Source organism: Nyctereutes procyonoides, unplaced genomic scaffold, assembly GCF_905146905.1.
Source record: "Nyctereutes procyonoides isolate TBG_1078 unplaced genomic scaffold, NYPRO_anot_genome, whole genome shotgun sequence".
In the NCBI taxonomy this organism is placed as follows: domain Eukaryota; kingdom Metazoa; phylum Chordata; class Mammalia; order Carnivora; family Canidae; genus Nyctereutes; species Nyctereutes procyonoides.
Window position 1 is genome coordinate 19,656,558 of NW_026575147.1, and position 26,470 is coordinate 19,683,027.

At 43.1% G+C, this 26,470-nt stretch overlaps 2 protein-coding genes and 1 non-coding gene across 7 annotated transcripts; 2 read left to right on the plus strand and 1 right to left on the minus strand.

The window, feature by feature from the left end:
• The first annotated feature begins 330 nt into the window (after positions 1–330).
• On the plus strand, positions 331–10,165 carry CIART (circadian associated repressor of transcription). Of its 3 annotated transcripts, XM_055312474.1 has the most exons (7): positions 331–1,436; positions 1,696–1,843; positions 2,548–2,964; positions 3,135–3,210; positions 3,436–3,514; positions 3,635–3,746; positions 5,274–10,165. In XM_055312474.1, the coding sequence occupies exons 3-7, from the start codon at positions 2,599–2,601 to the stop codon at positions 5,796–5,798; spliced, it is 1,158 nt and encodes a 385-aa protein (XP_055168449.1). In that variant the 5' UTR covers positions 331–1,436; positions 1,696–1,843; positions 2,548–2,598; the 3' UTR covers positions 5,799–10,165. The 3 variants fall into 3 exon arrangements, with proteins under 3 accessions (XP_055168449.1, XP_055168448.1, XP_055168450.1); XM_055312473.1 differs by lacking the exons at positions 331–1,436; positions 1,696–1,843 and adding an exon at positions 1,925–1,995 and having other exon boundaries at positions 5,274–10,164; XM_055312475.1 differs by lacking the exons at positions 331–1,436; positions 1,696–1,843 and adding an exon at positions 2,023–2,052.
• Positions 10,166–11,257: 1,092 nt separating this feature from the next.
• MRPS21 (mitochondrial ribosomal protein S21) lies at positions 11,258–25,854 on the plus strand. Of its 3 annotated transcripts, none has more exons than XM_055312485.1 (3): positions 11,258–11,322; positions 11,756–11,870; positions 19,297–25,854. In XM_055312485.1, exons 2-3 carry the CDS (start codon positions 11,788–11,790, stop codon positions 19,475–19,477), a joined length of 264 nt encoding a protein of 87 aa, XP_055168460.1. In that variant the 5' UTR covers positions 11,258–11,322; positions 11,756–11,787; the 3' UTR covers positions 19,478–25,854. The 3 variants fall into 3 exon arrangements, with proteins under 3 accessions (XP_055168460.1, XP_055168459.1, XP_055168461.1); XM_055312484.1 differs by lacking the exon at positions 11,258–11,322 and adding an exon at positions 11,336–11,549; XM_055312486.1 differs by lacking the exon at positions 11,258–11,322 and adding an exon at positions 11,559–11,671.
• Positions 24,349–24,453, minus strand: LOC129501567 (U6 spliceosomal RNA). The gene has a single exon (XR_008662759.1). It is a non-coding gene; the product is annotated as a U6 spliceosomal RNA (small nuclear RNA).
• Positions 25,855–26,470: the final 616 nt, after the last annotated feature.

Consider the following 26,470-nt stretch of genomic DNA (forward strand, 5'->3'; position numbering starts at 1 on the left):
AGAGGCTGGGGGCGGTAGGGGGGGGGTTGCTTCAGGGACTTCCTAAGCCACCTGAGCCTGGTGTTTTTCCCTTTCTTTGCTTTTTTTAGGACGAAGGCTGCTACAACTCTTTGGATGGGGATTTGGGAAGAGGAAATTGGAAGATAAATAAATGAAATAATTTGGCTACTCTCTACTCCTTCATGAGGGTCTGTTCTAATCTCACAACACTAAAGAGAGCACCAGGATATGGGGATAGGAAGGGTAGATTAGAAAGGGAGTGAGATAGGGGATCCCTGGGGGCTCAGTGGTTTAAGGGCCCTGCCTTTGGCTCAGGGCTTGATCCTGGAGTCTTGGGATTGAGTCCCGGGCTCTCTGCATGGGGCCTGCTTCTCCCTCTGCCTGTGTCTCTGCCTCTTTCTGTCTCTCATGAATAAGTAAATAAAATCTTTAAAAAAGGGGGGAGGGGGAGTGAGATAGCAGTAGAATTAGAGGGACTAATTAGGACTGTGAATAAACCTGAAATGTGAAGAATGGAGAAGAGCACCAACAGACAGTTAATTTCATCTAATGCTATTACTTTATTACACATGTTGAGACCGCGTGTTTGGGAAAAGAGAGTTGAGGTTTATGTAGAACACTTTTTTCTTTTTATAAAATAAGCACATTGTTAAACATACGTAAAATATTAAAAACTACTTAGAATAGATTTTAAAAATCACACCCTCCTCCACTTACACCCCCAACCCCCAACAATGTGCCTTTTCCAGCTCTAATTAGGGCAGGCAGGGACACACTTTAATTCTTTCTCCGTCCTCGAGACCCTAATCAGAACGGGGCTGCCCCCTTGCGGTCTCCTCGGTGTCACAGCCTCAATCGGCCTGTCGTCCCTGAGCCCCCGTCCCCTTCGCGGCATTGTACTTCCAGGCCTGCGAGAAGCACCAAGTAGTAAATTCCAGACTTGGTCAACTACGGACGCGCACCTTCCCTCCTTCCGGGTCTTTCGAATCTTCTCCAGGGAACACGTAAAGAAATGAAGCCGGACAAAGGTCTAATCTAGGAAATCAGGAACCTACCCAGGCTCCGTTCCCTGCGCAGGGCCAGAGAAGCCCGCATAGGCAAGTCAGGGACGAGCGAGCTGGGCTTTGACCTCTGGAGTCGTGGCTGGCTGGTATCCGAGCTGGTAACGTGCGCGGCGGGTTATGTAAGGAAAGGGCCGGAGGAGCCACCCCCGTGGGAGTGCGCGAGAGGACGCGGTGTTCTCGGCGGCAGTTCCCACCCTGCAGGGCAGGAGGCAGCCAGCCTGGAAGAGGCGGAGGCGGAGACGGTGAAGCGCGGACCTGCGGGTCACGAGGGCCCCGGGGGCGGCCGAGAGACAAGAGGATACACAGGGGCGTCCATCCGTTCTCTCGCACGTTGCACACCCAAGTCGCCGACGGCTTCCACGTGCGGCCCTCGTGAGAGGAGGCGCTCAACCGGGAGGGGGGACGGGACCGGAGGGGCGGGGGGGGGGTGGATCTGCTACCGAGGGGGAGCTGGAGTCCTACTCCCACATCCCAACACGCGCGCCTCCCAGCACACAACCAGTCTGCACACAGTAACTGCACGTCTCCTGCCCACCACCATCCTATTTAAGGCCACGGGCTCCGCCCTTTCCACTCTTAACCATCCTCCTCCTTTTCTCCTCACCGGGTCCTGCTCGCGAGCTGCATGTAGGGGCGGGGCACGGAATGCTTCCCTTCCAGCCAATCGTCACCTAGCTGTGTCTCTATTGGCCGAGCCCCTGGAGGCTGTAGCAAATGGGATGCGAACTTGGGGAACATGCGTCACGCGCCGCCGACTAGCCAACCAATGAGGCCGCGAGGTCTGTGTACGCAGGGGGAAGGCACGTGCCCAGCCGCACGTGTCTGGGAGGGGGGAAGGGGCGGGACCAGTGGGGGAGAGGCAGAGGTGGGCAGCCCTGACTCGCGGAGTTGGAGAAGGAGCGGGAGACAGCCAGGTGGCGGACCGGTACAGGTGCGGAGGCTGGTGGGCTGAGGGAGCGTTCTGCGCCTGAGGATCAGACCCGAGGGAGTAGGTTTCGGGACCGAAAGCGGAGCTTGGTATTGGGAGGAATAGCCTCACGTGGCAGGCGCGACTGTGGAGGGTCCCGGCGCTGGGATCCGGTTCAGAGAGATTGGGAAGGGGCGTGGGGTTACCGTGGGGAGAGTTCCCTACAGGGTCACTAGGTGCGCTCACTGGTAGCCCTCGCTGCAGGGGTTAGGCTGGGAGCAGATCTGGTGAACAACTGTCGCGGGAAGGTGTCAAGTCAGGTAATTTACTCTGAACGGAGGGGAGGAAAGAACAGTCTTGTGTCAGATAAAGAAGCTGCCCTGCGGAGGCCAGAGGGGCAGTTCAGGTTCTTAGCTGAGCGGGGCAGGCAGAGGAGGTGACTTTTTCTATTGTCTCGGAGACATGTAATGCTGGGGAGGAGAGAGGAGGTATTATCCAGTACACCCCAATCCCCCAGTCTATTTTCTCATTTTCAGATGATGGTTACAGATTCCTGGCTTTGCTCTTCACTTGCAGGTTCCGATCTTTGGGTACTCCGGGAGTTGTTAAGCTCCTGCTTCTGAACCTATGGATTCTCCAGCTAGCGATTACTCCTGTTCTTCCTACTCTCTGTCTTCCTGTCTTTCCACCTCCCCAGTGAACAGTGACTTTGGCCTCCCGTCAGATAGCGAGGGGGAGGACAAGGGGACCCATGGCCCCAGGTCAGATCCTGCTGGGCAGAGGGGAGGTTCTCGGCCCAGCCCGGGGCCTATCCGCTGCAGGCAACGAACCAAGGTTTCCAGCAACCAACATACAGCATCTCACCTGGAACAGCGGGGCTTGGCCTCTCTTATGGTGGGATCTGGGGTCAAAAAATCAAGAGATGGTGAATTACAGACCAACGTAAACATCCAAGGTTGTACCACAGAAGGAGACCGGCTCTTTGCTCAGAAGGTAAGAAAAGGCAGGGGAAAGGAGACAATACTGGAATGGCTTAGCACCCAGCTGATGAGTAAGGACCCTATGAAGACAATGTTGGTTTTGGGCTGTGGAGGTGGGGAAGAACAGTACTGTGTGGACAATTCTGTGAGTCCTCTCATAGCCTTTGTCCGGTTTTCCTACAGTGTAAAGAGCTCCAAGGATTTATCCGTCCTCTCACAGACCTACTGAATGGGCTGAAGATGGGTCGATTTGAGAGAGGTGATTATCTAATAAATTGCACTTATTTGGGCTAGATTAATCTCTTTCTCTCAATGTTTTAAATGTGTTATTTCTCTTAAATCTCTGTAGCCTACATTATTCCTTTTGTGCTTCTGTGATTTAATTTCTTTAGCTGAATCTATTTTAACCCTGTTTTGTCCTTCCTTTACCTGACGAAATTCTTGAATCTCAACCTTTGATGTTTTTCTCTCTCCCTAATCCCAGGATTGAGCAGTTTCCAGCAGAGTGTGGCAATGGACAGAATCCAGCGTATTGTAGGTATTTTGCAGAAGCCACAAATGGGGTAAGTTCCCCCCTGGTTCTTTCCTCAGTACTTCATAAAAAAAGGAGATATCTACAATCCTGTTTTGTTGCTTTTTTCACACTTAATGGCTTTTTAAAGAAAAAAAAAATTTTTCCACAGGGAGCGTTATCTAGGAACCTTGCTACAGGTAGAAGGGATGTTAAAGACTTGGTTTCCTCATATAGCTGCCCAGAAGTCATCATTGAGTAGTAGCAGGCACCAGCTGACCAAGGTAAGAACATACAAACCTGAGGGAGAAATGGGGTAATGAGGAAATGAAGTGTACATGCAGAAATCCTTCTTCTGTTTTCTTCTGAGTCTTTTCATCTTTTTCAAAACAGGTTTCTTTTCAGGGGAGGAAATGCCTAACCTTCCTCATTTTTTTTTTTAAGATTTTGTTTATTTATTCATGAGAGACACAGAGGCAGAGACAGGCAGAGGGAGAAGCAGGCTCCTCGCAGGGAACCGGATGTGAGACTCAATCCTGGGACTCTGGGATCACGTACTGAACCAAAGGCAGACACCCAACTGCTGAGCCACCCAGGCGTCCCCTAACCTTCCTCATTGTCTTGATTCATGTATGATTTTTGTTCTATTTTGTTATTTAAAAATTTTTATTCATTTATTTATTCATGAGAGACACACACACAGAGAGAGAGGCACAGACACAGGCAGAGGGAGAAGCAGGTTCCGTGCAGGGAGCCCGATGTGGGACTCAATCCTGGCACTCCAGGATCACACCCTGGACTGAAGGCAGGCACTAAACCCCTGAGCCACCCAGGCGTCCCCATTCTATTTTGTTCTGATCACTACTAAGAACTCCATGAAATTTAACCCTATCCCTCATGTTGTAGCTTATCTGCTTTCTGCATAGATACAGAAGGCTTTTTTACCTGAACAAATGAGTCATGCAGGAAGAGTCCTTAGCTTTCCTCTACAACTCCTTTTTCCTCTGTTGCCATAAAACTTTTTCCTTTTCCCTCTTTTTACTCCTACCCAAGCATCCTTGTACCAAATCCTCTGGAAGTGTGGGTTTCAAGAGAGAGGGGGAGGAGGGCACCCATAGGACACCCATGGAAGGAGTGTTGGATAGATTCTTAGACCTAATGTGGAAGTGACCTATTTTTCGTGCCTTCAAATAATAGGGTATTTATGAGGGTACTCAAATGATGGGGAGGGTAAAGTTTTCTATAGATAATGGATAGCCCTTCTTATTTTCAATCAACCACAGTTATTATTGGTGTGGGAATAACTCATTTAAACATAAGCAGGAGGATTTTGCCTATATATTTATTTACGTTTCTTAAGAAACTCAACAAAGGGAAATTAGAATTTAAAATACAGAAATTGAATGAATGAATGAATGAATGAATGAATAAATAAATATAAATAAATAACAGAAACTGGGAAATGATGATCCCAGTTAAAAACAGACTTTTAAAAAAGTTCTAAAATGAATTGTTTTATAAATAGAACCTATGGGACTGTTTGTTTTATTTTGCCTGTCTGGATGTCCGGTGCCTAACTTAGCGTGTGGTACATAATTGGCCTTCAAGTATTTGTTAAGTAAATGAAAGTATAATTAGGCTACTAAAAGTTTTATTTGATCTTGGCCTGGCAGGAAATGATCTGTTGCATAAGACTAGGTATGTTTGCATTACAAACAGAGTCCCCGAGGAAAGAAAAGTTTTAAGCAACCAAGTGGAGTTAATCTGAAAGCTCTCTCACATATTTTTTTTCTCTCATCTCCTCCTTCTAGCATTTTCCAAGCCCCCACAGTTACTCAGCTGCTTCCTCTCCTGCACCTCCCCTGGAAAAGATGAACAAGACACAGTTAGGACATCTGCTGTTTAAACCAAAGCAGCCTTGGCACTTCACTGAATGGCCAACTATGCACCTTACTTGGATCCACACCACTCCAATCTGCAACCCTCCCCTCAGTTCCCCAGGTACCATTTCCTTTAGCCATGGTCCTTTAGGCACTGGAGCCAGCATTGGTGTCATCCTTTTTGTCCAGCATGGAATGCAGCCTTTCACCCATTCTGCCCCAACCACTCCAGTTCCGCCCACCACAGCGTCTCCTGTCATCCCTGTTGATCCTAAGAAACTCTCTAGAGAGGGACCTCATTGCCACAGTTTGCCAGCAACTCTGCCATCAGACTGCAGCTGTACCCTGTCTGGCCCTGGTCTACCCACTATGGCCAGAGAGATGAGCATGGGACATCTAGAGCAAATGAGAAGCCATCCTCCAGTTGCTCCTGAGGTCCATTCTCTCAACCCCTAATCCAGGACTTGAGACTGTGGTTTCTAATTTGTGTAAATGTATGTCTCTCATATATATTTTTTACTTTTCATGTGTACATTTGTGTTGAGGGAAGAGAAGTCCTTTTTGATTAAAGAAACTTTATACCTAAACAGTTTGTTGGTTGGAGGAAATTGAAACCTTCTGCTTCAAATACCAATATTGGGCTTCTCAGCAGCAGAAAAGACAAAGGGGATAGGAATATTTGTGAAAATAATCTCCAGCAAGTTAGAAGTCTGGATGGGATGACAGAAGTCCTGTGAAGAGGAAATGGGACTCTGCTGCTGGCTTCCTAGGGACTACCCTTGGGATGGTTACAGGGTTCAGAATTGGGCTTATGTTTTCATTTAGTTTCAGAGACTAGTACCTTTCCCTTTGTGTCTCTCACTTTTGTAGTCTTCCAGCTGGCCCAGACTAGCAGGTTTTTTCTGCTCTGGGATAGCTCTTTGCTTTGATGGGAGCTGTTGATGCTCGTGGATAAATACATATGTAATCTACTGCAGCCAGAGGAGGAATAGAAGAGCCAGAACAGCCACTGTGGTGGCCAGTTTTGAAGAGGAAGGGGTGCACTAGAACTGTCAGAATAGGAAGGCTCCTCAGACACTGGGCCACATCTTTATTCAGAAAGCTGCAGGAGGGGCGCCAGGGTGGGTGGCCTAGTCCATTAGGCTTAAGCCTCAGACTCTTGATTTTGGGTCAGGTCATGATCTCAGGGTCGTAAGATCAAACCCCTTGCTGGTCACAGAGCCTACTTGAGATTCTCTCTCTCTCTGCCCCTCCCCAAGTAAAATAAATAAATAAATCTTAAAACAACAACAACAAAGAAAAAAACCTGCAGCTGCTAAACCTATGCAAGACTAAGGAAAGCTACCCAGTGCTATCATGAGGCAAACATGAAAGTCAGTGAATTTATCTAATACCCTTCTCTGTATATTACTCTAACTCATATATCCCAGTTTCCACCAAAACCATGTCTTCTCCCGTCCTAAGCCTTGGCAGTGTATCAGACCACTTGGTCATTTTAGTTATTGTTTATTGGCTACTTAGCATATTTCTCACAGCTAGTTATACATCTTTACCCTATTTCCCAAGTACTCTGTTCTCAGGGAATAATTATCTCTTGATTTCAGAGAGAAAATGACCTCTTTTCTTTTTTTAAGATTTTATTTATTTATTTGAGAGAGAGAGAGCACATGAGCAGAGAGAGGGGCAGAAGGAGAGAGAGAAGCAGACTCGCCACTGAGCAGGGAGCCCAGAATCAGGACTTGATCCCTGGACCCTGAGATCATGACCTGAGCTGAAAGGCACTTAACCGACTTAGCCACCCAGGCACATGACCTCCTTTTTAAGGCAAACGTCTCCATTTGTGCTTTTGATTACCTTTCTCCTCTGGAACTTTTACTGTATCACTTATCACTTGTAACTTCACGTTGTTCTTGAATTGTTTATTTATTTATATCTCCTACAAGTAGTATTTATTCCTCCCACAAGTTCGGATCAGGTCTCCCCCTTCTGGAAAACATCTCTTAAGTCTGATTGTCCTTTTTTGTCATCTTCATATTTTTAACAGTCTAATCTTTCTCTTTTCTACCACTCAATCCTTAGCCTCTTGCAGCTACTATTCTACTGTACCTTCCAGGGTCACTAATTATCACACCAAATTAGGTATTCTTTTTTTTTTTTAAGATTTTATTTATGGGTGGCACCTGGGTGGCTCAGGTCACGATCTTGGGGGCCAGGGATCAAGCCCTGTGTGGGGCTCCCTGCTCAGTAGGCAGTCTGCTTCTGCCTCTGCCCCCCTCCCACTTGTGCTCTCTCCCTCTCAAATGAATAAATCAAATCTTAAAAAATTAAAAAAATATTTTATGTATCTGAGAGAGAGAGCATACAAATAAGCAGGTGGGGAGGGCCAGAGGGAGAAGCATACTGCTTACTGAGCAGGGAGCCCAATGTGGGGCTTGATCCCAGGATCCCAAGATCATGACTCATAATCCAAACCTAAAGGCAGATGCTTAATGAACTGAGCCATCTAGGCACCCCAGTATCAAGTATTCTAATATATTTTCCACCGAATCAATAACTAGATCCAAGCACAAAGGCTATGTGCTCCATGCTCTCTGTAGCATCTGACACGCTTGATGTTACCTACTGAAACTCTCCTCCCTTGGATCCCATGACAGCATGCTATCCACTATCCTAATTCTCCTCTTACCTTCCTGGCAGCAACTTCTATACCTTGTAATGGTCCCACTTAAGCCTGATCTAGGGTGTGGACATTCCCTTAGGCTTAGTCCTTGATCCTTTATTCTCTGACTATATTCTTTCACTTAAAAATTTCATCTTTCATGGCTTTATTGCCTCAACTTTTAAGACTTCTGAATTGGGAATCCCTGGGTGGCTCAGCAGTTTGGTGCCTACCTTTGGCCCAGGGTGTGATCCTGGAGACCCGGATCGAGTCCCACATCAGGCTCCCTGCATGGAGCCTGCTTCTCCCTCTGCCCCTCTCTCTCTCTCTCTCTCTCTCTCTCTCTCTCTCTCTCGTATTTCATGAATAAATAAATAAAATCTTAAAAAAAGACTTCTGAATCTCCATCTCTAATCCCAATTTCTCCCCTAGAAGACATACTGAATGTCTATATCTTTGCTGAACAGTTCTATTTACATGTTATTAGTACCTAAATATTGTTGAAAATTTCAGCATTTTAGAACCAAGAGGTATCATTCACCACTCCTCCTCATTTTTTAGATGAGGAAACTTAGGTGGCTTATGCAAGACAACACAACATGGGGACAGAACTCTGGATTTCCAGTCTGGTGCTTTTTCCAGTGGTCACCAATCAAAATATTATCTTTCCTTTAAAGATGTCCTATTCTGCTGTTTTATACTCTTTTTCTTCTGTTAACACTATGCTACCATCATTTTTCTAGATAACTAAACTTAAAACTGCCCTCTTCCTACCCATTTCATTGCCACATTTTTGGTCTGAACTTTAACTATAGGAATAGTCTCTCTTACCTCTCATCTCTGCTCACTGATACCAGATTACTTTTCCTAGAACAGTGCTTTGCATGTCATTTCCTATTCAACTCCTTCAGTGGCTCCTCAGTGCTTTGAGAAGTTCAAAGACTTTTCTCAAAGTCTTTGTTTCTCCTTCTGTTCCCCCACTTGATCCCTATGTTTACTTTTTCATTTGCCCTTGATGAACACTGTAAGACTTTTTAACTCTGAACTCTTCTTCATGCTGTTCACCTTGCCCAGTCTTTCCTGCATCTGTCAACTAAATCCTACCTTTAAGAGACTCACTCAAGGCCTTCTCCCAATTATTCTTTCCTCTAAACATGATGTATAAGCCGTCTTGGGCCCTTTCCTCCATCAAATGAGATCATGCACATAAAGTGCCCATACAAGGTTTGGCATATAGCAGGCTCTCAAAAATGTTACTTTCCCTCTGCTTTTATTTCAAAAAGAATTTTCCATTTTATCCCAGTTGATTCCCATGACAAATTTCGTGATTGAGGGCAGACATTGGTCTCATTTTACAGACGAGAAAATAGACTAAGAGTTTGTTAGGAGTCAGCAAGACTCAGATAGTAAGTGTTTTAGGCTTTGTGGGCCGTACATCTCTGTCGCAACTACCCATCTCTGCCATTGTAGCCCAAAACAGCCATATCTAATATGTAAACAAATGAGCACAACTGTGCTCCTATAAAGTTTTATTTACAAAAACAGGGGTTGAACTGGATTTTATAAGCCGTAGATTTCAGACTATTGGTTCAAGTGACATAGAACTTATGACTATCAGAATTTGGATAGAAATCAGATCTCTTGGGATGGCTGGGTGGCTCAGTGGTTGAGCGTCTGCCTTTGGCTCAGGGCATGATCCTGGGGTCCCAGGATGGAGTCCCACATTGGTTCTTTGTGAGGAGCCTTCTTCTCCCTGTGCCTATGTCTCTGCCCCTCCCTGTCTCTCATGAATAAATAAATAAAATCTTTTTTAAAAAATTAAAAGAAATCAGATCTCTCGACTTCTAATCCACTGCTTTTCCATATTATCCTTTTGCCTATATAATTTACTTTGTATTTATCATACGCTAATTTGTTTTACTACTTAACTTTAATGTCTACTGTATTGTCTTCTAGTGGTCCAAGGGGTACTGGAATGGTATGAAAAACAAAGAGTAGGCATTTACAAAGTTTGTTAATAAACATGATGATGTCTAGCTCTATTTTAGTATTTTGAACCTGGATTACCTTATAACACAAGTACCTGCTTGTGCACCTTTCTTCTTTTGAGCCTTTCTCTACTGTTTTCCAGTACATGCTAGATCTGAATTTATGTGAAAAACCAGAGATGGATATGTAGAAATAACATACAAAAAAAAAAGAAAAGCTGTTTTCACAGTGAAGAAGAAATAAAGGAGATATTTCCACTAGGTCTCACTGGGAGGCAAAGGGATAGAAGTTGACATAAAAAAAAGTCTTCAATTCAGGATGCCTGGCTAGCTCAGTCCGTGGAGCATGGGACTCTTGATCTCGGTGGTAGGTTCCAGCCCCACCTTGGGTGTGGAGATTGCTAAGAACAAAATCTTAAAACAAAAACAAACAAACAACTTCAATTCTAAAATCTTCAGGCGTTTCCCAATTTATTTAGTGATTTCAGTTCATGTAGTGAAATGCCTAGGCAGATAATGTTATAGGGAATTCATGGTATGTTCATTTTGTTTCTTTTCCTTAGTTTTTAAGCAGATAAGGGGCGTAAAGCTGTTTTTGTTTTTGTTTTTTTCCGGAGAGCAGATCTCAAAGAATCTGTGTCCTTTGAGAAAACAGGAAGCATGTTTAGGAAGCTTTGCCTATTTCTCTGATTTTCCTTCCAGAAAAAGAAATTATTTAAGTATCGATTACAGGGACACCTGAGTGGCTCAGCTGTTGAGCACGTGTCTTTGGCTCAGGGAGTGATCCTGGGGGTCCTGAGATCGAGTCCCACCCACATCGGGCTCCCTGCGAGAGGCCTGCTTCTCCCTCTGCCTATATCTCTGCCTCTCTCTCTTATGAATAATTAAATAAAATCTTTTAAAAAGTATATGTGCTGCCGAAGCGAGCACATAAATAAAATCTTTTAAAAAGTAAATATCGATTACAGATTTGATAGGATCAGGGAGTACGGAATCACACTGACCTTCGCAAAGACCGAAGCATGAGAAAACGAGCAAACTGTTTTGGGCGAATTTAAGGCAACGAGTATTTTGCTTTGTCAGGTGTAGAGTACAGGCTGGAGGCTTGGGGAGTCTGGCGGGGGCGTGGGGGTGGGGAGCCTGGAGAAGCAATCAACTCGAGCCAGAAAGAATTGCTATGGTTTCCAAGCTGTTTCGGGTTTGTTTTTGGTTTTTTGGTTTTTTTTTCCGCCCTCCTTCCAGCCAGAATTTCCACGCGCCGCGCAGGAGAGGACGTAGTTTCCGCTTCCGGCCGCGCGCCACCTTCCCGGCTGCTGGTTGCTGAGGGCGTGGGGTGAGGAGCGGAGGATGGGTTTGGGAGAGCAGGACGGGTGTCGTGGGAGGGGAAACTTGCGCGGGAAAGACGGAGAAAGACTCCGTTCCCAGTTCTCGCCCCAAACGCTCCTGGGGCGGTGAGCGGTACCTGGAGCACCCTGGGGCGTTTCCGGATCCTCCCGTCCGGGCTTCGTGTATCTCCGTGGTGACGCCCTGCTCCAGTTTCGTTTCTTCCCCTAAGTTAGGGTTTGTATCCGCAAAGAGAACTAGGCAGTCTTGGTTATGATTAGCGTATACTCTCTAAGATGTGAAGACTCCACGTGCTTTGTGTCCTTTGTTTCCAAGGACCTTGCTTTTCCAGATCCTAAGTAAGCCACGCGGTAGAGTGTGCATTCTGCTGTTTCCTTTTCTTACCTGGTCTCTATACTTTCCCTTTCTCCATCACCCTTTAGGCCCTGCGGAGTGAAGATTTAATTCCAAGGTCATGGCAAGACATCTGAAGTTCGTTGCCAGGACTGTGATGGTACAGGAAGGGAACGTGGAAGGTGCATACAGGACCCTAAACAGGTAACCAGAAACAAGCTCTCTTGGGAAGTGCTTGGGTAGTTATTCTCTCCTTCCCCTGTCATAGATTGTTCTCAAACTTACATCAGCCAGGTATTCAGAGTCTCTTGAAACTTTTCAGCCCCTTAGCTTATTATCTTAAAAATGAAGTTTTCCCCAAAACCTAACAGTATGAAGTTTGTTTATACAGAGCCTGAATTCTCTCCCAAGACTTAAGGAGCCCAAAGGGAAAATAAAAATATAACTGGGCAGTGGGAACGTAGTATGTGATAAATATAAAGTTGAGGGATTGGTGTCGGACAAGGCTAATAGATGAATTCAGATCTGGGATCTTGGAGAAGCGAGCAAGAGATGGAAAAGTCTTAACAGGTTTGAGAAAGGTTACAGCATTAGCAAAAACATAAAGGTGGAAATGAACTAGGAGTATCCGAAAAGCTGTTTTGAAAGTTTGTTTTGTTTTTTTTTTTTTAAGATTTTATTTATCTATTCATGAGAGACATAGAGACAGAGACACAGGCAGAGGGAGAAGCAGGCTCCACGCAGGGAGCCCCACACGGGACTCCAACTCTGGTCTCCAGGGTCATGTCCTTGGCCTAAGGCGGTGCTGAACTGTTGAGCCACCCGGGCTGCCCAGATTTTATTTATTTATTCATGAGAGACACAGAGAGAAAGAGAGGCAGAGACACTGGCAGAGGGAGAAGCAGGCTCCATGCAGGAAGCCTGACGTGGGACTCGATCCCGGTTCCCCAGGATCAGGCCCTGGGCTGAAGGCAGCGCCAAACCGCCAAGCCACCCAAGCTGCCCTGTTTTGAAAGGTTTTTGAATGCTAGACTAAAGAGGTGTAGAAGAGCTGTAATAAAGAATACCTTACCATCATATGTTCTCAGGCCAATAGTTAATTAGTCTTACCTTATCACTGGTTATAAGGATTTTGATTTTCTGTCTCGCTTCATCATTTTCTCTCTCCAGTATGAAAGAAACAGATGCTTGTTGAATTGAATTATCAAAGAATTATATGAAAGAGATCTTAAGAGAATATATGAGCTGGCCTTCTACCTTAAGGCCAATAAAATGGTAGCTTTATTACACAAGTAAGGGAAGCTTAGGACATGTAAATTATGTTTCTTGGATCACATGATTATTGAATGGTGGAGAGGGGTGTAAAATACACCTTTCTAGGGATCCCTGTGTGGTGCAGCGGTTTGGCGCCTGCCTTTGGCCCAGGGCGCGATCCTGGAGACCCGGGATCGAATCCCACCTCGGGCTCCCGGTGCATGGAGCCTGCTTCTCCCTCTGCCTATGTCTCTGCCTCTCTCTCTCTCTCTCTCTCTCTCTCTCTCTGTGTGTGTGACTATCATTAAAAAAAAATAAAAAATATACCTTTCTATGCAGTGTTCTAGTTCCTCTGGAGATGTAGACACCTATTTATTTGAGGGTACCTGGGTGGCTCAGTCAGTTAAATGTCTGCCTTCGGCTCAGGTCATGATCTCAGGGTCCTGGAATTGTCCCATGTGGGGCTCCCTGTTGAGCAGGGAGCTTGCTTCTCTCTCCACTCTGCTTGTACTCTCTCTCACTCTCTCTCAAATACAATCTTAAAAAAAAAAAAAGAATATTTGATTGGGCTTATTAAGGTTGTTGGGGTCTGAGAGGGTAAATGAAAGAGAAACTAGTTCTTAGCAGAGTTTTAGGTGTGGAGTGTTGGATGACAGAAGACCATATTAAATGAGGGCGAAGGTGCTGTGAGAAGCAGTTGCAGGCTCAAAATGGTTTCTGTATTGTCTTTTTTTTTTTTTTTTAAGATTGTATTTATTTGAGAGAGAGCATGAGTGGGGTGAGGGATAGAGAGAGAAGCAGGCTCCCCACTGAATAGGGAGTCCAATAGAGGCTTGATCCCAGGACTCCGGGATCATGGCCTAGGCCAAAGGCAGACGCTTAATGGATTGAGCTACCCAGGTACCCTGATTGTGTGTCTCTTAAAAGGATCTGGTCTTAGGTCAGCCCCATTACCTCATTCTATGTGTGTGCATACCAGTTGTATCCTTGGGCAGAAGCTGTTCCCTAAAGATACTCAGTTAAGTACTATGTGGGAAGATTCCCTGTATCATTTTTTTTTCATTTTTTTTAAAAATATTTTTATTCATTCATGAGAGACACACAGAGAGAAGCTGGCTCCATGCAGGGAGCCCAATGTGGGACTCGATCCCAGGACCCCAGGATCATGCTCTGGGCCGAAGGCAGGTGCTCAACCACTGAGCCACCCAGGTTTCCCTGTATCATTTTTTTCTATCACTGCTCATTCCCAACTCTTTCCTATTTCAGACCTGGTGGCACCTCTGTGAGAGGGTTGAGGTGTCTAATAACTTTTCTCTGCCCCTGTAGAATAAGCACAAATTGAATGTCTTTATAGACTCCATAGTGAATTAGCTAGTGAGATTAAATGCTGAATTTGGGAAAAGGAAGTCATGCAGGTTCCTCTGTTGTTTTTCTGATCTTTACCTGTAAGTCTTCCTATGATTTATTTTGGTGGATTTAGATGGGTCTATTAGCCAGGGTGATTGAGATGTTTATATTATTGAGGGATGTCAAAGTCTAGCCATTACTTGATGGTAAAACAAATTTATAAAGGCTTAGCTTTAGCTCCACTAACCTCCACTGTTCCTAAAGTGCAAATAACACAAAAAGCAAAATTTTGATTAAAAAAATCAAAATTTAAAGATTTTATTTATTTGAGAGAGACAAATAGTGAGAGAGCATGAGTGGGGAGGAGAGGGAGAAGCAGGCTCCCCACTGAGCAGGAAGCCCCATGTGGGGCTGGATCCCAGAACTCGGGACCACGACTTGAACTGAAGGCAGATGCCCAACCAACTGAGCCACCCAAGTGCCCTCAAAATTTTGATTTTTAAGAAATGAGTTACTTTGGCAAGGAATGAAAAAATAATTTATGGTGCAGGATTATTTATTGAACCATTTTTTTATGTTTGTATCAAGGAAGTAGCTACAACTTTAAAACTTTTGACCAAAGCTTTGATGATGGCTTGAATATAAGAGTACAGCCCCCGGGGCACCTGGGTGGTTCAGTTGGTTGAATGAATGACTCTTGATTTCAGCTCAGGTCATGATCTTGGGGTAATGGGATCAAGCCCTGAGTGAAACTTTACCTTCAATGGAGAGTCTGCTGGACATTTTCTCTCCTCACATGTTGCATGTTCATGCGCTCTCTCTCTCAAATAAACAAATCTTAAAAAAAAAAAAAAAAAAAAAAAAAAGCACAGACCCTGTAGTAGACTGCCCGGTTCAAATAGATCTCAGCTCTGCCATTTATTAGCTTCATGATCTATGGTAAGCTACTTAATGTCTCTGCCTCAGTTTCTTCATCTGTAAAGTGGAACTAATAATAAAATAGCACCTACCTCACAGGGTGGATGTGAGGATTAAATTAGTTTATATGATTAAATTGCTTAGAACAGTGCTTGGCACATAATAGGCATTGTGTGTTAGTTATTTTCATAATTTGGAAGTCATTGTAAGGAAGATTTTTACCCTTTTGGTTTTGCTTTGTGGGTGATTTGTTTGCTTATTTATTTATTTTTGTTTTGTTTATTTATTTATTAATGAGAGAGACAGAGACATAGGTAGAGGAGAATCAGGTTCCCTGTGGGGGGCCTGATGTGGGACTCCATACCAGGACCCTGGGATCACTCCCTGAGCCGAAGGCAGATGATCAACCATTGAGCCACCCAGGTGTCCCTGTTTATTTATTTTGAATGATTAAAAATTTACTGTAGCTGTTTTTTCTCTATCTTCCTTGATCATCAGGTTATGCTCAAGGTGGACTGAAGATGAAAAGATAAGAAAATTAAGCCTTTTTTTGTCATGATGATCCAGTTTGCTGCTGATACTGGAAGGACTTTTCTTTTTCTTTTTTTTTTTTTTAAAGATTTTTATTTATTTATTCATAGACACAGAGAGAGAGGCAGAGACACAGGCAGAGGGAGAGGGAGAAGCAGGCTCCACACAGGGAGCCCGACGCGGGACTCGATCCCGGGTCTCCAGGATCACACCCCAGGCTGCAGGCGGTGCCAAACCACTGCGCCACCAGGGCTGCCTGGAAGGACTTTTCTTATAGATAGTGATAACTTCCCAACCAAGGCTCCTCTACTTAGCCTATTGCTAATCTTATTTTGAAATAATAGCATTTATTCCCCCTGTATGCTCTGCTTTCTCATCTCCATTTCCAGTTACAAAAATTCAAAACCTGAAAAACAGGGACTCCTGGGTGGCTCAGTGGTTGAGCGTCTGCCTTCGGCTCAGGGCGTGATCCTACAGTTCTAGGATCAAGTCCCACATCAGGCTGCATGGAGCCTGCTTCTCCCTCTGCCTATGTCTCTGCCTCTCTCTTTCTGTGTCTCATGAATAAATAAATAAAATCTTAAAAAAAAAAAAAAAACCTGAAAAACAGAATATTTCTAATTTCCTCCCTGAAGGTGATCCTCTTTCCATTGATGTTAGACTTGAAGAACAACATTAGGCCTTCTACCTTCTGAGAGAAGACTTTTCTGGTGTCTTTGGGATCTTTCTAATTAACTTAGAACCAAATGTCTGTATATCTACATCTTCCAAAATCCGTATTTAGCCAATATATTTTTATTTTAATTAACATTAGAGTTTTTCTTTTCCATTTTTTTTTCCTTTTTTTCATTTTCTCTAAAAATCCCTCCTGATTCCAGGTGCAAATGGGTGGTAGGTGAGAGAAGAATAAATACATGGCAGAAGGTGAGACATGTTTGGTTTTCTGCCATCTGGCCTGGCCTAGCACTATCTCAGATCTTGTTCTTAGGTATCTGTTTTCATATTGCTCTTATTTTGTCTTTCTTTCTTTCATTCTTCTTTTTGTTAAACAGCAGCCCCATACTTCTTTTAAGATTCTCTTTGTAGGTGAATGGCAGTTTATGCATACTTTTTTCCTAGGTATAAGTGCTAATTTTAGTCAGAAACCGAAGGAAACTGGCCAGTGTGACACCATGCGGATTTCAACCCTGGCTGCCAATTTGGAATCACTTGAGGAACCTTTAAAAAACCTCTTGCTGCCAAGGCCCCCCTCGAGACTAAGTCTGGGCAGTGGCATCTGACCAGCAGCATTTTTTAAAATGTCCCATGTGATTTTAGTTTTGAGCCAGGATTGTAATAAACTTCTTAAGAGCAGAGACCTGTGCATTTTCATTTTTATATCCCTTACATTTGCCAAAATGTCTGGCGCATAGAAAGCTTTCAGTAAGTGTCTATTTAATGAATGTAAATGTTTCTTTATCTTTTGTCAATCTCTTAATGTTTGTCAGACCTTCCCAAAGGTATCCTTAACAGCAAAGGAGAGTGAAAGAACTATAGGGATTCTGCTACTATAAGCAAACATGGGTTCTCTTTGAAGTTTCTCTTTTTTTAATGAAAATTTTAGGTGACTTTTTTTTAAGATTTTATTTGTTCATGAGAGACAGAGAGAGGCAGAGACATATAGGTAGAGGGAGAAGCAGGCTCCTTGTGGAAAGCCAGATGCAGGATTTTATCCCAGGATGCTGGGATCACAACCTAAGCCAGAGGCAGATGCTCAACCACTGAGCTACCCAAGCATGATTTTTTTAGGTGATTTTTTTTTTTTAATTCATTGCCATTGCATCTGTTTTAAGGGTAGCACCTCCACCCCTGTTCAAGCTAAAATTGTTGGTTTTTTTTTAGGATTTTATTTATTTATTTGTGAGAGACACAGGCAGAGGGAGAGGCAGGCTTCTGGAGGGGAGCCCAGTGTGGGACTTGACCTCGGGACTCTGGGATCATGCCCTGAGCCAAAGGCAGACACTCAACTGCTGAGCCACCCAGGCGTCCCTAAAATTGGTTCTTTGGGCAAATGCATCAACTTTATCCAGAGACTTTTGTCTCTGGATTGTACTCTTGGCACACTGTCAGTTATCCTAGTTAAGAAATATAGCATTTCTGGGGCACCTGCGTGGCCCATTTGGTTAAGTGGCAGACTTGATTTTGGCTCAAGTCATGATCTCGGTGTCTTAGGATCGAGCCCCACGTCAGGCTCCTTGCTCAGCCAAGAGTCTGCTTGAGGATTCGCTCTTCCTCTCTTTCTGCCTCTCCCATTACTTGTGGTTTCCCCTCAAAAATAAATACATATATCTTTTTTAAAAAGCGTGGCATTACTTTTTTTATTTTTTTTTTACTTTATTTCAGGTATTAGAACAATTTAGGAATAGTTTTTGGAAAAAAAGAACTACATATTAAAAAGGAAAGAATTTGATCAGAAAGAAGAGGAATGGTTAGAAACAAAAATATACGAAGAGATTCAAGTTCCAGAAACTTAGGGCCTGAGGTGCGAAGATCTCTTTTTGGCTTCTTTATGAATTTAGAAAATTCATACTTTGTGGCTGGGGTTATCCGGGATTATCTAGGAAAGCAGTACAAGAAGTGCATATTGTTGGGACACCTGGTGGTTCAGTTGGTTAAGTGTCTGCCTTTGGCTCAGGTCATGATCTCAGGATCCTGGAATACAGCCCTGAGTCAGGCTCCCTGCTCAGAGAGTTTTCAATCTAATGAGGGAGATGTTTATATAAATAACTATTAGAATGGAGGAATGAAACAATCGCTAAGTAGTTCTGCAACAAAAGAAATGATTTTCTTTAAGAAGATAAGAAACTTCTGGAAAGGTGGCGTCTAGGCTTGGCATCAAGAAGATGAGGGAAATTTCAGAAGGTTGGCAACTGGAGGTGGGGTGGCATTCTAGGTTGCGGAAATAGCATGAATAAAGACTTGGTACCAAAGGGTGTTTAGGGAGTAGTCAGCAAAGTAGTGTGGTTGGAGCTTATGGTACATGGAAAAATGATGGGTGAGGCTTTTATTTAATGCTCTTATTTGTATCATTAGTGTGATAGCCTCTTTCCTTGTATTAAGTAGGTCTGGGGATATCTCGGGCCTACAGAACTTCAGCTGTGTCAGTTAAACTTTAGAGATGGGACAGCATTTGCTGTCTAGAAATCACTCCTAGTGATTTGTTTTTCTTACTGCAAATGACCCACCCCATCTGAAGATTCTGAAATGACCCCTTGGTTGAGAATCATTGCTATAGAGAGCCCTTGTTCTTAAGGACTATGTCACATCCCTCAGGCGTGCTGTGGTAGAAAAAGGGATAGAAATATGATCCTGACTATAAACTTCCCAAGAGCAAGGACTGTGTAATTAATTGCTTTGCTGTTTCTTACAATTTCCTATATAGGACCTCTGTAAGTAGGCAGTTAATGCTATATAACCACCATTTCACATCATGATTTTTATAGACACCAATTGTTTGTCAGTTGACTTCTGGCCATCTGTGAAATTGGAAAAGAATAATAATGAGCCCACATTTCTAACTTCATTGCCTGCTTTAATACAGAATCCTCACCATGGATGGGCTCATTGAGGACATTAAGCGACGACGGTACTATGAAAAGCCTTGTCGCCGAAGACAAAGAGAAAGCTATGAAACCTGCCGGCGTATCTACAACATGGAAATGGCTCGCAAAATCAACTTCTTGATGCGAAAGAACCGGCCGGATCCATGGCAGGGCTGCTGAGGCCTGTGGATAGTAGGCCCAGTATGAAAATCCCTATCCAGCTAATCTCCTTTCTTTCTCTGATCCTATTTTCTCTTACTTTTCTTGTAATAAATTCAGTCACATATATGTAAGAAGGCCTGCATACATAGAAGCAGTCGCATAGTTAACAATGGACTCTGTCTTTTATTACATGGAAAAGAAAGTAAGTCAGAAAGTAGTCTAAGAGTAGAATGGTAGTTGCCAAGCACTGGCCGGGAGTGGGGCATGGGTAATTAGTGTTTAATGGGTACAGAATTTTAGTTGGGGAAGCTGTACAAGTTCCAGAGACAGATGATGGTGATAGTTGCACAACACTGTGAATATGCTTAATGCCACTGAACTGTACATTAAGTGGTTAAAATGGCAAATTTCATATATATTTAGTTATAATAAAAATTTATGGGGGAGGGACAAAAAGGGGGAGGAGGGGAAAAATTATTAAATAGTCTAAGAGAGGTGAGGAACTGTTCTAAAATGTAGTGAAATATATCTACCATTTCCTACCCAATTCTTATGAAACCCAAAGCAGGAAATTATGGAAAAGCATCTGTTACTCTTTACTGAACTGTCCCCCCTCTACCAACTGTTAGATAAAAGGAGAGGAGGCATCTATGTATTTGGAATAAATTGCCACTGAAACATCCATCAACCAGACTAGTGCTGGAGTCCGTGTCCAGAGGAATCCTTAAGACCAATCTAACATTCGCTCCTGTTTTCTGTCTTTTTTTCAGTTTTCCTAAAGGAAGCTAATGAAGGGATAGTGAAGAAGAAATAAAGCTGTAGGTGGATGGTAGAAAAGAGAGAATGAGCGAATATTAAGAAATATAAGGGCACAGAGCCAGAAATATCTACAGCAGTGATTCTCAAAGTCTGGTGTTCAGATCAGCAGTATCATCATCACCCAGGAAATTGTTTGAAATGCAAATTCTGGGGCCTCCTTTAGACTCTTGAATTGGAAATTGGGGTTAGAGCCCAGTAATCTATTTTAACAAGCCCTGGAAGTGATTCTGATGCTTGTTAAAGTTTGAGAATCCCTGGCCCATCCAATTCAAAGTAGTTTGCAGGCAGAGATCCCTACTGTCTCCTCTACTCCTGTTTAACAAGCACTCTTTCGTATGTTTTCTCTGTGGGAAGACTAGCTCCTCTGCTTCCTTTTGTTTCCTTTGGCCTTGCTCCCTGATAGCTACGCTGCTAGTATAAGGAGAGTTGGTGCCAACCTCTATAGGAGAACACAGTGGGTAGGTGGAGTGACTAGTCCATCTCTCCTTACCAAGGCTCCAGCCCTCAGTATGGTGTTTAAAAAGGAGGGAGGGTAAACAGCAGACTGCCAAGCACTCCAGATTACTAGTGTTCAAACACTGCCCCCTTGTGCTATAAGTGCATGAAATCCAATTCTCTGGTCTTAATTTTAGTCTTCAATATCTTTTTCCCTTTCACAGTTAACATACTTAATTGACTTAGGCAGGCCTGCAAAAAGATATGCTGGAACCACTGTTCCTTGCCTTTCAGGACTTGATCATTTTTCTTACCCTCATCAGTAAGGCCCAAAGTGAACAAAGCATATTATAGGGCACAGCATAGAAGTAGCTTAGCTTAGAAATAGATCTCATCCTTGCCCTCCAGAAACTTACACTGTGGTTGAAAAAATTCTGTATACAGGTGGTGTTCAATTTTGTTACCTTTGTACAACCTCATTTTCAAGTTAGGTCCCTTTTTAGTCTCTGAATGTGGTCATTTTTTTTTTTTAAGATTTTATTTATTCATGAGAATACACAGAGAGGAGAGAGAGAGAGAGAGGCAGAGACATAGGTAGAGGGAGAAGCAGGCTCCATGCAGGGAGCCTGACGCGGGACTCGATCCGAGGTCTCCAGGATCACGTCCTGGGTTGAAGGCGGCACTAAACTGCTGAGCCACCCAGGCTGCCCTGAATGTGGTCTTTAATGTCACTTTTGAGTGATTTTGAGTCCAGGCATTGTTTCACCTCTGGCCAATTGCTGCTGCTGAAGAATAAAGTCCTGGCCTTTGACAAAATGGTAGGGTACCGTTTGTGATAATAGAGCCAGGCCTGTTACTTGGCAGTATTCCTCTGAGATTACAGTTGCTCCTGAGCCCCCTCCAAAATACCAAGAAGTGGTTAAGATCTAGAATTTCCTTAATCTCTGAAAATATCCCCTGCTTGTTCTAGTCACTTTCCTGACCGTTGTCCATGTCCCTCAGAGCAGTGAACAGTGATGGATTTTAGCAGATAACCAGTTGAGAGGCCTCATGTGTAAAGAGGATAACTGGATAGCTGCCTGAAGTCCAGTCAGTTTGTGCTGTCATGGCAGGGAGAAAGACCTTCCACTCCCTGCTCTGAGAAGCTAGAAGATACCTTATGGTCATAAAATGAATAGAAATTTCCCTAATCCATTTATCCCTGCATTGGGTTCAGGAGAGTGGTGGTTTGGTGCTTACCCAGTTGCAGAGTGGTAGATGCAGTACCTCATATCCTGATCTTAGGCACCTGTGACATTTCTTTGATGTGCACTGGATTGCCTCTGACAGGTCGATTCCAATCACAATTTAAGAATCTTAAAATGTTTAGTGCTCTGGAAACAGGTACCGCTTTAAAATTGGGACTCTGTTGTGAAACTTTGACATTGTACTTTAAAGTTTTCAGAAGTGATCTAAGTATGAAACGAGAGTTTGCCTATACGTTAACTGAAAACATTAAGGAATAATACCTCACTGAATACTAACAAGATAAAGTAATTATGGAGTGATGTGTTAAGTGTAGGTATTTGAAGGGAAAAGAAGATATTGGGACTTGCACTATGTGTATTTAAGTTTTTTTTTTTTTAATTCAATAATGAGAGACAGAGAGAGAGAGAGAGGCAGAGACACCGGAGAGAGAGAGACACAGACACAGACACAGGCAGAGGGAGAAGCAGGCTCCATGCAGGATGCCCGATGTGGGACTCCATCCCAGGTCTCCAGGATCACGCCCCAGGCCGAAGGCAGCACTAAACCACTGAACCACTAGGGCTGTCCAAGCTTTTTGTTTAGAAAGATCTAGATTTAATCATGATCTTGGCAAGTTATTTAACATAAATTTTCGTTTCCCCTGTAAAATGAGAATAATTGTATATAGGGGTTTGTGGAGAGAATTAAATGAGCTCATGCATGTCAAATGCTTAGCGTGGTTTCTGGCACAGATCTTAATAAATGTTAACAATAATCTCTGGCCAGTTGTGCCAGATAGAAGCCTGGTCATTGAGTCCTCCTCCACACTCAGCCATACTTAGCGTTCACTTAATTCCTGTGTTGAAGACTAAAGTACCACAATAGCCATTTAACTATTTTGCATCAGTGTTGCCTGGCCTTCAATCCCTCCACCCTTACTTATGTCAGAATGATTGTTCTAAAATGCAACCCTGGGGATCCCTGGGTGGCACAGCGGTTTGGCGCCTGCCTTTGGCCCAGGGCGCGATCCTGGAGACCCGGGATTGAATCCCATGTCGGGCTCCCGGTGCATGGAGCCTGCTTCTCCCTCTGCCTGTGTCTCTGCCTCTCTCTCTCTCTCTGTGACTATCATAAGTAAATAAAAATTAAAAAAAATAAAAAATAAAATAAAATGCAACCCTGATCATTTCACTTTCCTAATAAGTAAGTAATTGGTTCCCATTTAATTTCTTTTTTTTTTTTTAAGATTTTATTTTCATTTATGAGAGGCACAGAGAGAGAGAGGCAGAGGGAGAAGCAGGCTCCATGCAGGGAGCCTGATGTGGGACTTGATCCCGGAACTCCAGGATCACTCCCTGGGCCGAAGGCAGGCGCTAAACCACTGAGCCACCCAGGTATCCCCAGTTCCCATTAATTTCAAGATAAAGTCCAAAATACTAGCATGGCATTTAAGGCCTTTCATGACTGAATCATGCTTTTCTGTCTAACCACTTGTCTTCTCCAATGAACTCCTGGGACATGCTGTTTTCTCCCTCTGCCTATACACCAGCTCTCAGTTTGGCTGTTCTCTGAGATGACTTCCCTGATCTCTACCAACTTTTCTTTTTCTATTCCTTTTTTTTGTGTGTGTCTTGAATTTATCTTTACAAGCTTACTTCTATATTAGTAGTTGATTTCTGTAATTTGTTGTGATGTATTGCTTATTTGCTTTTTTCTCTCCATTAGATTTTCAGTTACCTGGAGGTTGGGTCTTTATTGTTTTTTGAACCACTGTATTCCCAGTGCCTAGAATAATGCCCAGCATTTATATGCTTAATAAGTGGGGCAATGGGTTGCTCAGTCAGTTGAGCATTTCACTCTTGATTTTGGCTCAGGTCATGATTTTGGGGTCGTGGGATCGAGCTCTATGCTTGAGATTCTCTCCCTTTGCTCCCCCTAAAATAAATAAATCTTTAAAAAAATAAATGCTCAATAAAGATTTTTTTAAAGATTTTTTTAAAAGTCCTCTCTAAAAAAAAAAAAGAAAACAAAAAAAGTCCTCTCTACAACCAGCATGGGCTCAAACTTAAAACCCTGAGATCAGGAGTCACATGCTCTACTGACTAAGCCAGCCGGACGCCCCTCAATATATATTTCTTGAAGGAACAGATGACAAAAGTAATAATCAATTGAGTCTTACTATGTGCCTGGCACTGTACTAAATATTTCTTTATTGTAACAAAATATACATAACATGAAGTTTACCATTTAAACCATTTTTAAGTGTATAATTCATTGGCATTAAGTACTTGCACAATGTTGTGTGACGATCAGAACTATCAATTTCTAAGACTTTCATCACCTGAAACAAACTCAGTCATCATTAAGCAATAATTCTCAACACCTCCTCTCCACAGCCCTTGGTAGCCTCTATTCTACTTTCTATCTCTCTTTACTTGTTTCATCCTTGTGCAGGGGCCATGCTAATCTCTGTATCATTCCAATTTTAGTGTATGTGCTGCCGAAGTGAGCACTCTCTCTACTTGTTTATTCTAGATAGCTCATATATTTGGAATCATACAGTAGTTATCCTTTTGTGTCTGGTTTATTTCACTTAACATATTTTCAAGGTTTATCCATGATGTAGCATGTATCAGAAGTCCGTTCCTTTTAATGGCAATAGCCCATTGTACATATGTACCACATTTTGTCTATTTTTTCATCTGTCAGTGGACACTTGGGTTGCTTCTACTTTTTAGTTATTGTGAATAACGGGTGTGAACATGGGTGTTCAAATATCTCTTTGATACCCTGCTTTCAGTTCTTTTGTGTATACTCAGAAGGAGAATTGCTGGATCACATGGTAATTATATTTTTAATTTTTTGAGAAACCACCATACTGTGTACCATAGCAGCTGTACCATTTTACATTTCCACTACCAGTGTATAAGGTTCCAATCCTCCCCCCCCCCCAATGTCTTTATATCCTCACCAACACTTGTTATTTTCTGGGGGTTTTTTGGAGGCTTTTTTTTGTTGGTTTGTTTGTTTTTAGTAGGCTCCACACTCAGCATGGAGTCCAATGTGGGGCTTGAACTCATGACTCTGAAATCAAGACCTGGGCTGAGATCAAGAGTCAGATGCTGGGCAGCTGGGTGGCTCAGCGGTTTAGCGCCGCCTTCAGCCCAGGGCATGATCCTGGAGACCCAGGATCGAGTCCCATGTCAGGTTCCCTGCATGGAGCCTGCTTCTCCCTTTGCCTGAGTCTCTGCCTCTCTCTCTGTCTTTCTCTGTCTCTGTCGTGAATAAATAAAATCTTTTAAAAAAATAATTAAAAAAGAGTCAGATGCTTAACTGACTGAGCCATCTAGGCACCCGTTTTGTTTATATTTTTGATAATAGTCATTTTGATGAGTGTGAGATGGTATCTCCTTGTGCATTTTTTTTCCTTGTGGGTTTTGATTTGCCCTTCTCTGATGACTAATGATGTCGAGCATCTTTTCATGTGTTTATTGGTCATTTGTATATCTTTGCAGAAATGTGTATTCAAGTCCTTCACCCATTTTTTTTTTAAGATTTTATTTATTTATTCATGAGAGACAGAGGCAGAGACACAGGCAGAGGAAGAAGCAGGTTCCACACAGGGAGCCCAACATGGGACTCGATCCCGGGTCCCTGGGATCACACCCCAGGCCGAAGGCGGCGCTAAACCACTGAGCCACCTGGGCTGCCCTTCACCCATTTTTGAATTGGGTTGTTTTTTATAGTTGTTGAATTATAGGAGTTCTTTATACTCTCTGGGATATTAATAACTTATCAGATATATGACTCAAATATTTCCTCCCATTCCATGGATTGTCTTTTCACTTTCTTGATAGTGTCCTTTGATGTACAAAAAGGTTTTAATTTTGGTGAAGTACAATTTATCTATTTTTTGTTGTTGTTACCATGTGTTTTTGGTGCCATGGCCAAGAAATCACTGTCAAATTTGATATGAAGATTTTCCCCTATGTTTTCTACAAATTTTATAGTTTTTGTCCTTAAGTTTAGGTCTTTGATCCATTTTGTGCTGATTTATGTATATGATGTGCAGATACCCAGTTATGTATATGATGTGGATACCCAGTTTTTTCTGCATCATTTGTTGAGCAGACTGTCCTTCTCCCATTGAATAGTCTTGACACCCTTGTCAAAAATCAGCTGGCCGTATATGTGGGGTTTGTTTCTAGTCTCTATTCTGTTCTGTTGTTCTACATGGCTGCCCTTGTGTCAGTACCACAGTAACTGTTTTATACATTGCATTTAATCCTTAGAATATTCTTCTGAAGTAGAGATTTTTATTTTATAATTGAGGAAACAATCTCAGAAGAGTTAATTACCCGAAGGAATCATAGGTAGTAACTGAGAGACTAAGGATTTAAACCCATCCAATTCCAAACATTAGAAATAAAATCAGTTCCTAGAAAAACATATTCCTCTGGAGAATTGAACCCAGACAGTTAAAAGAACTGAAACAGAATAAACTTACAACTTTGCAGTTGGACTCATTAA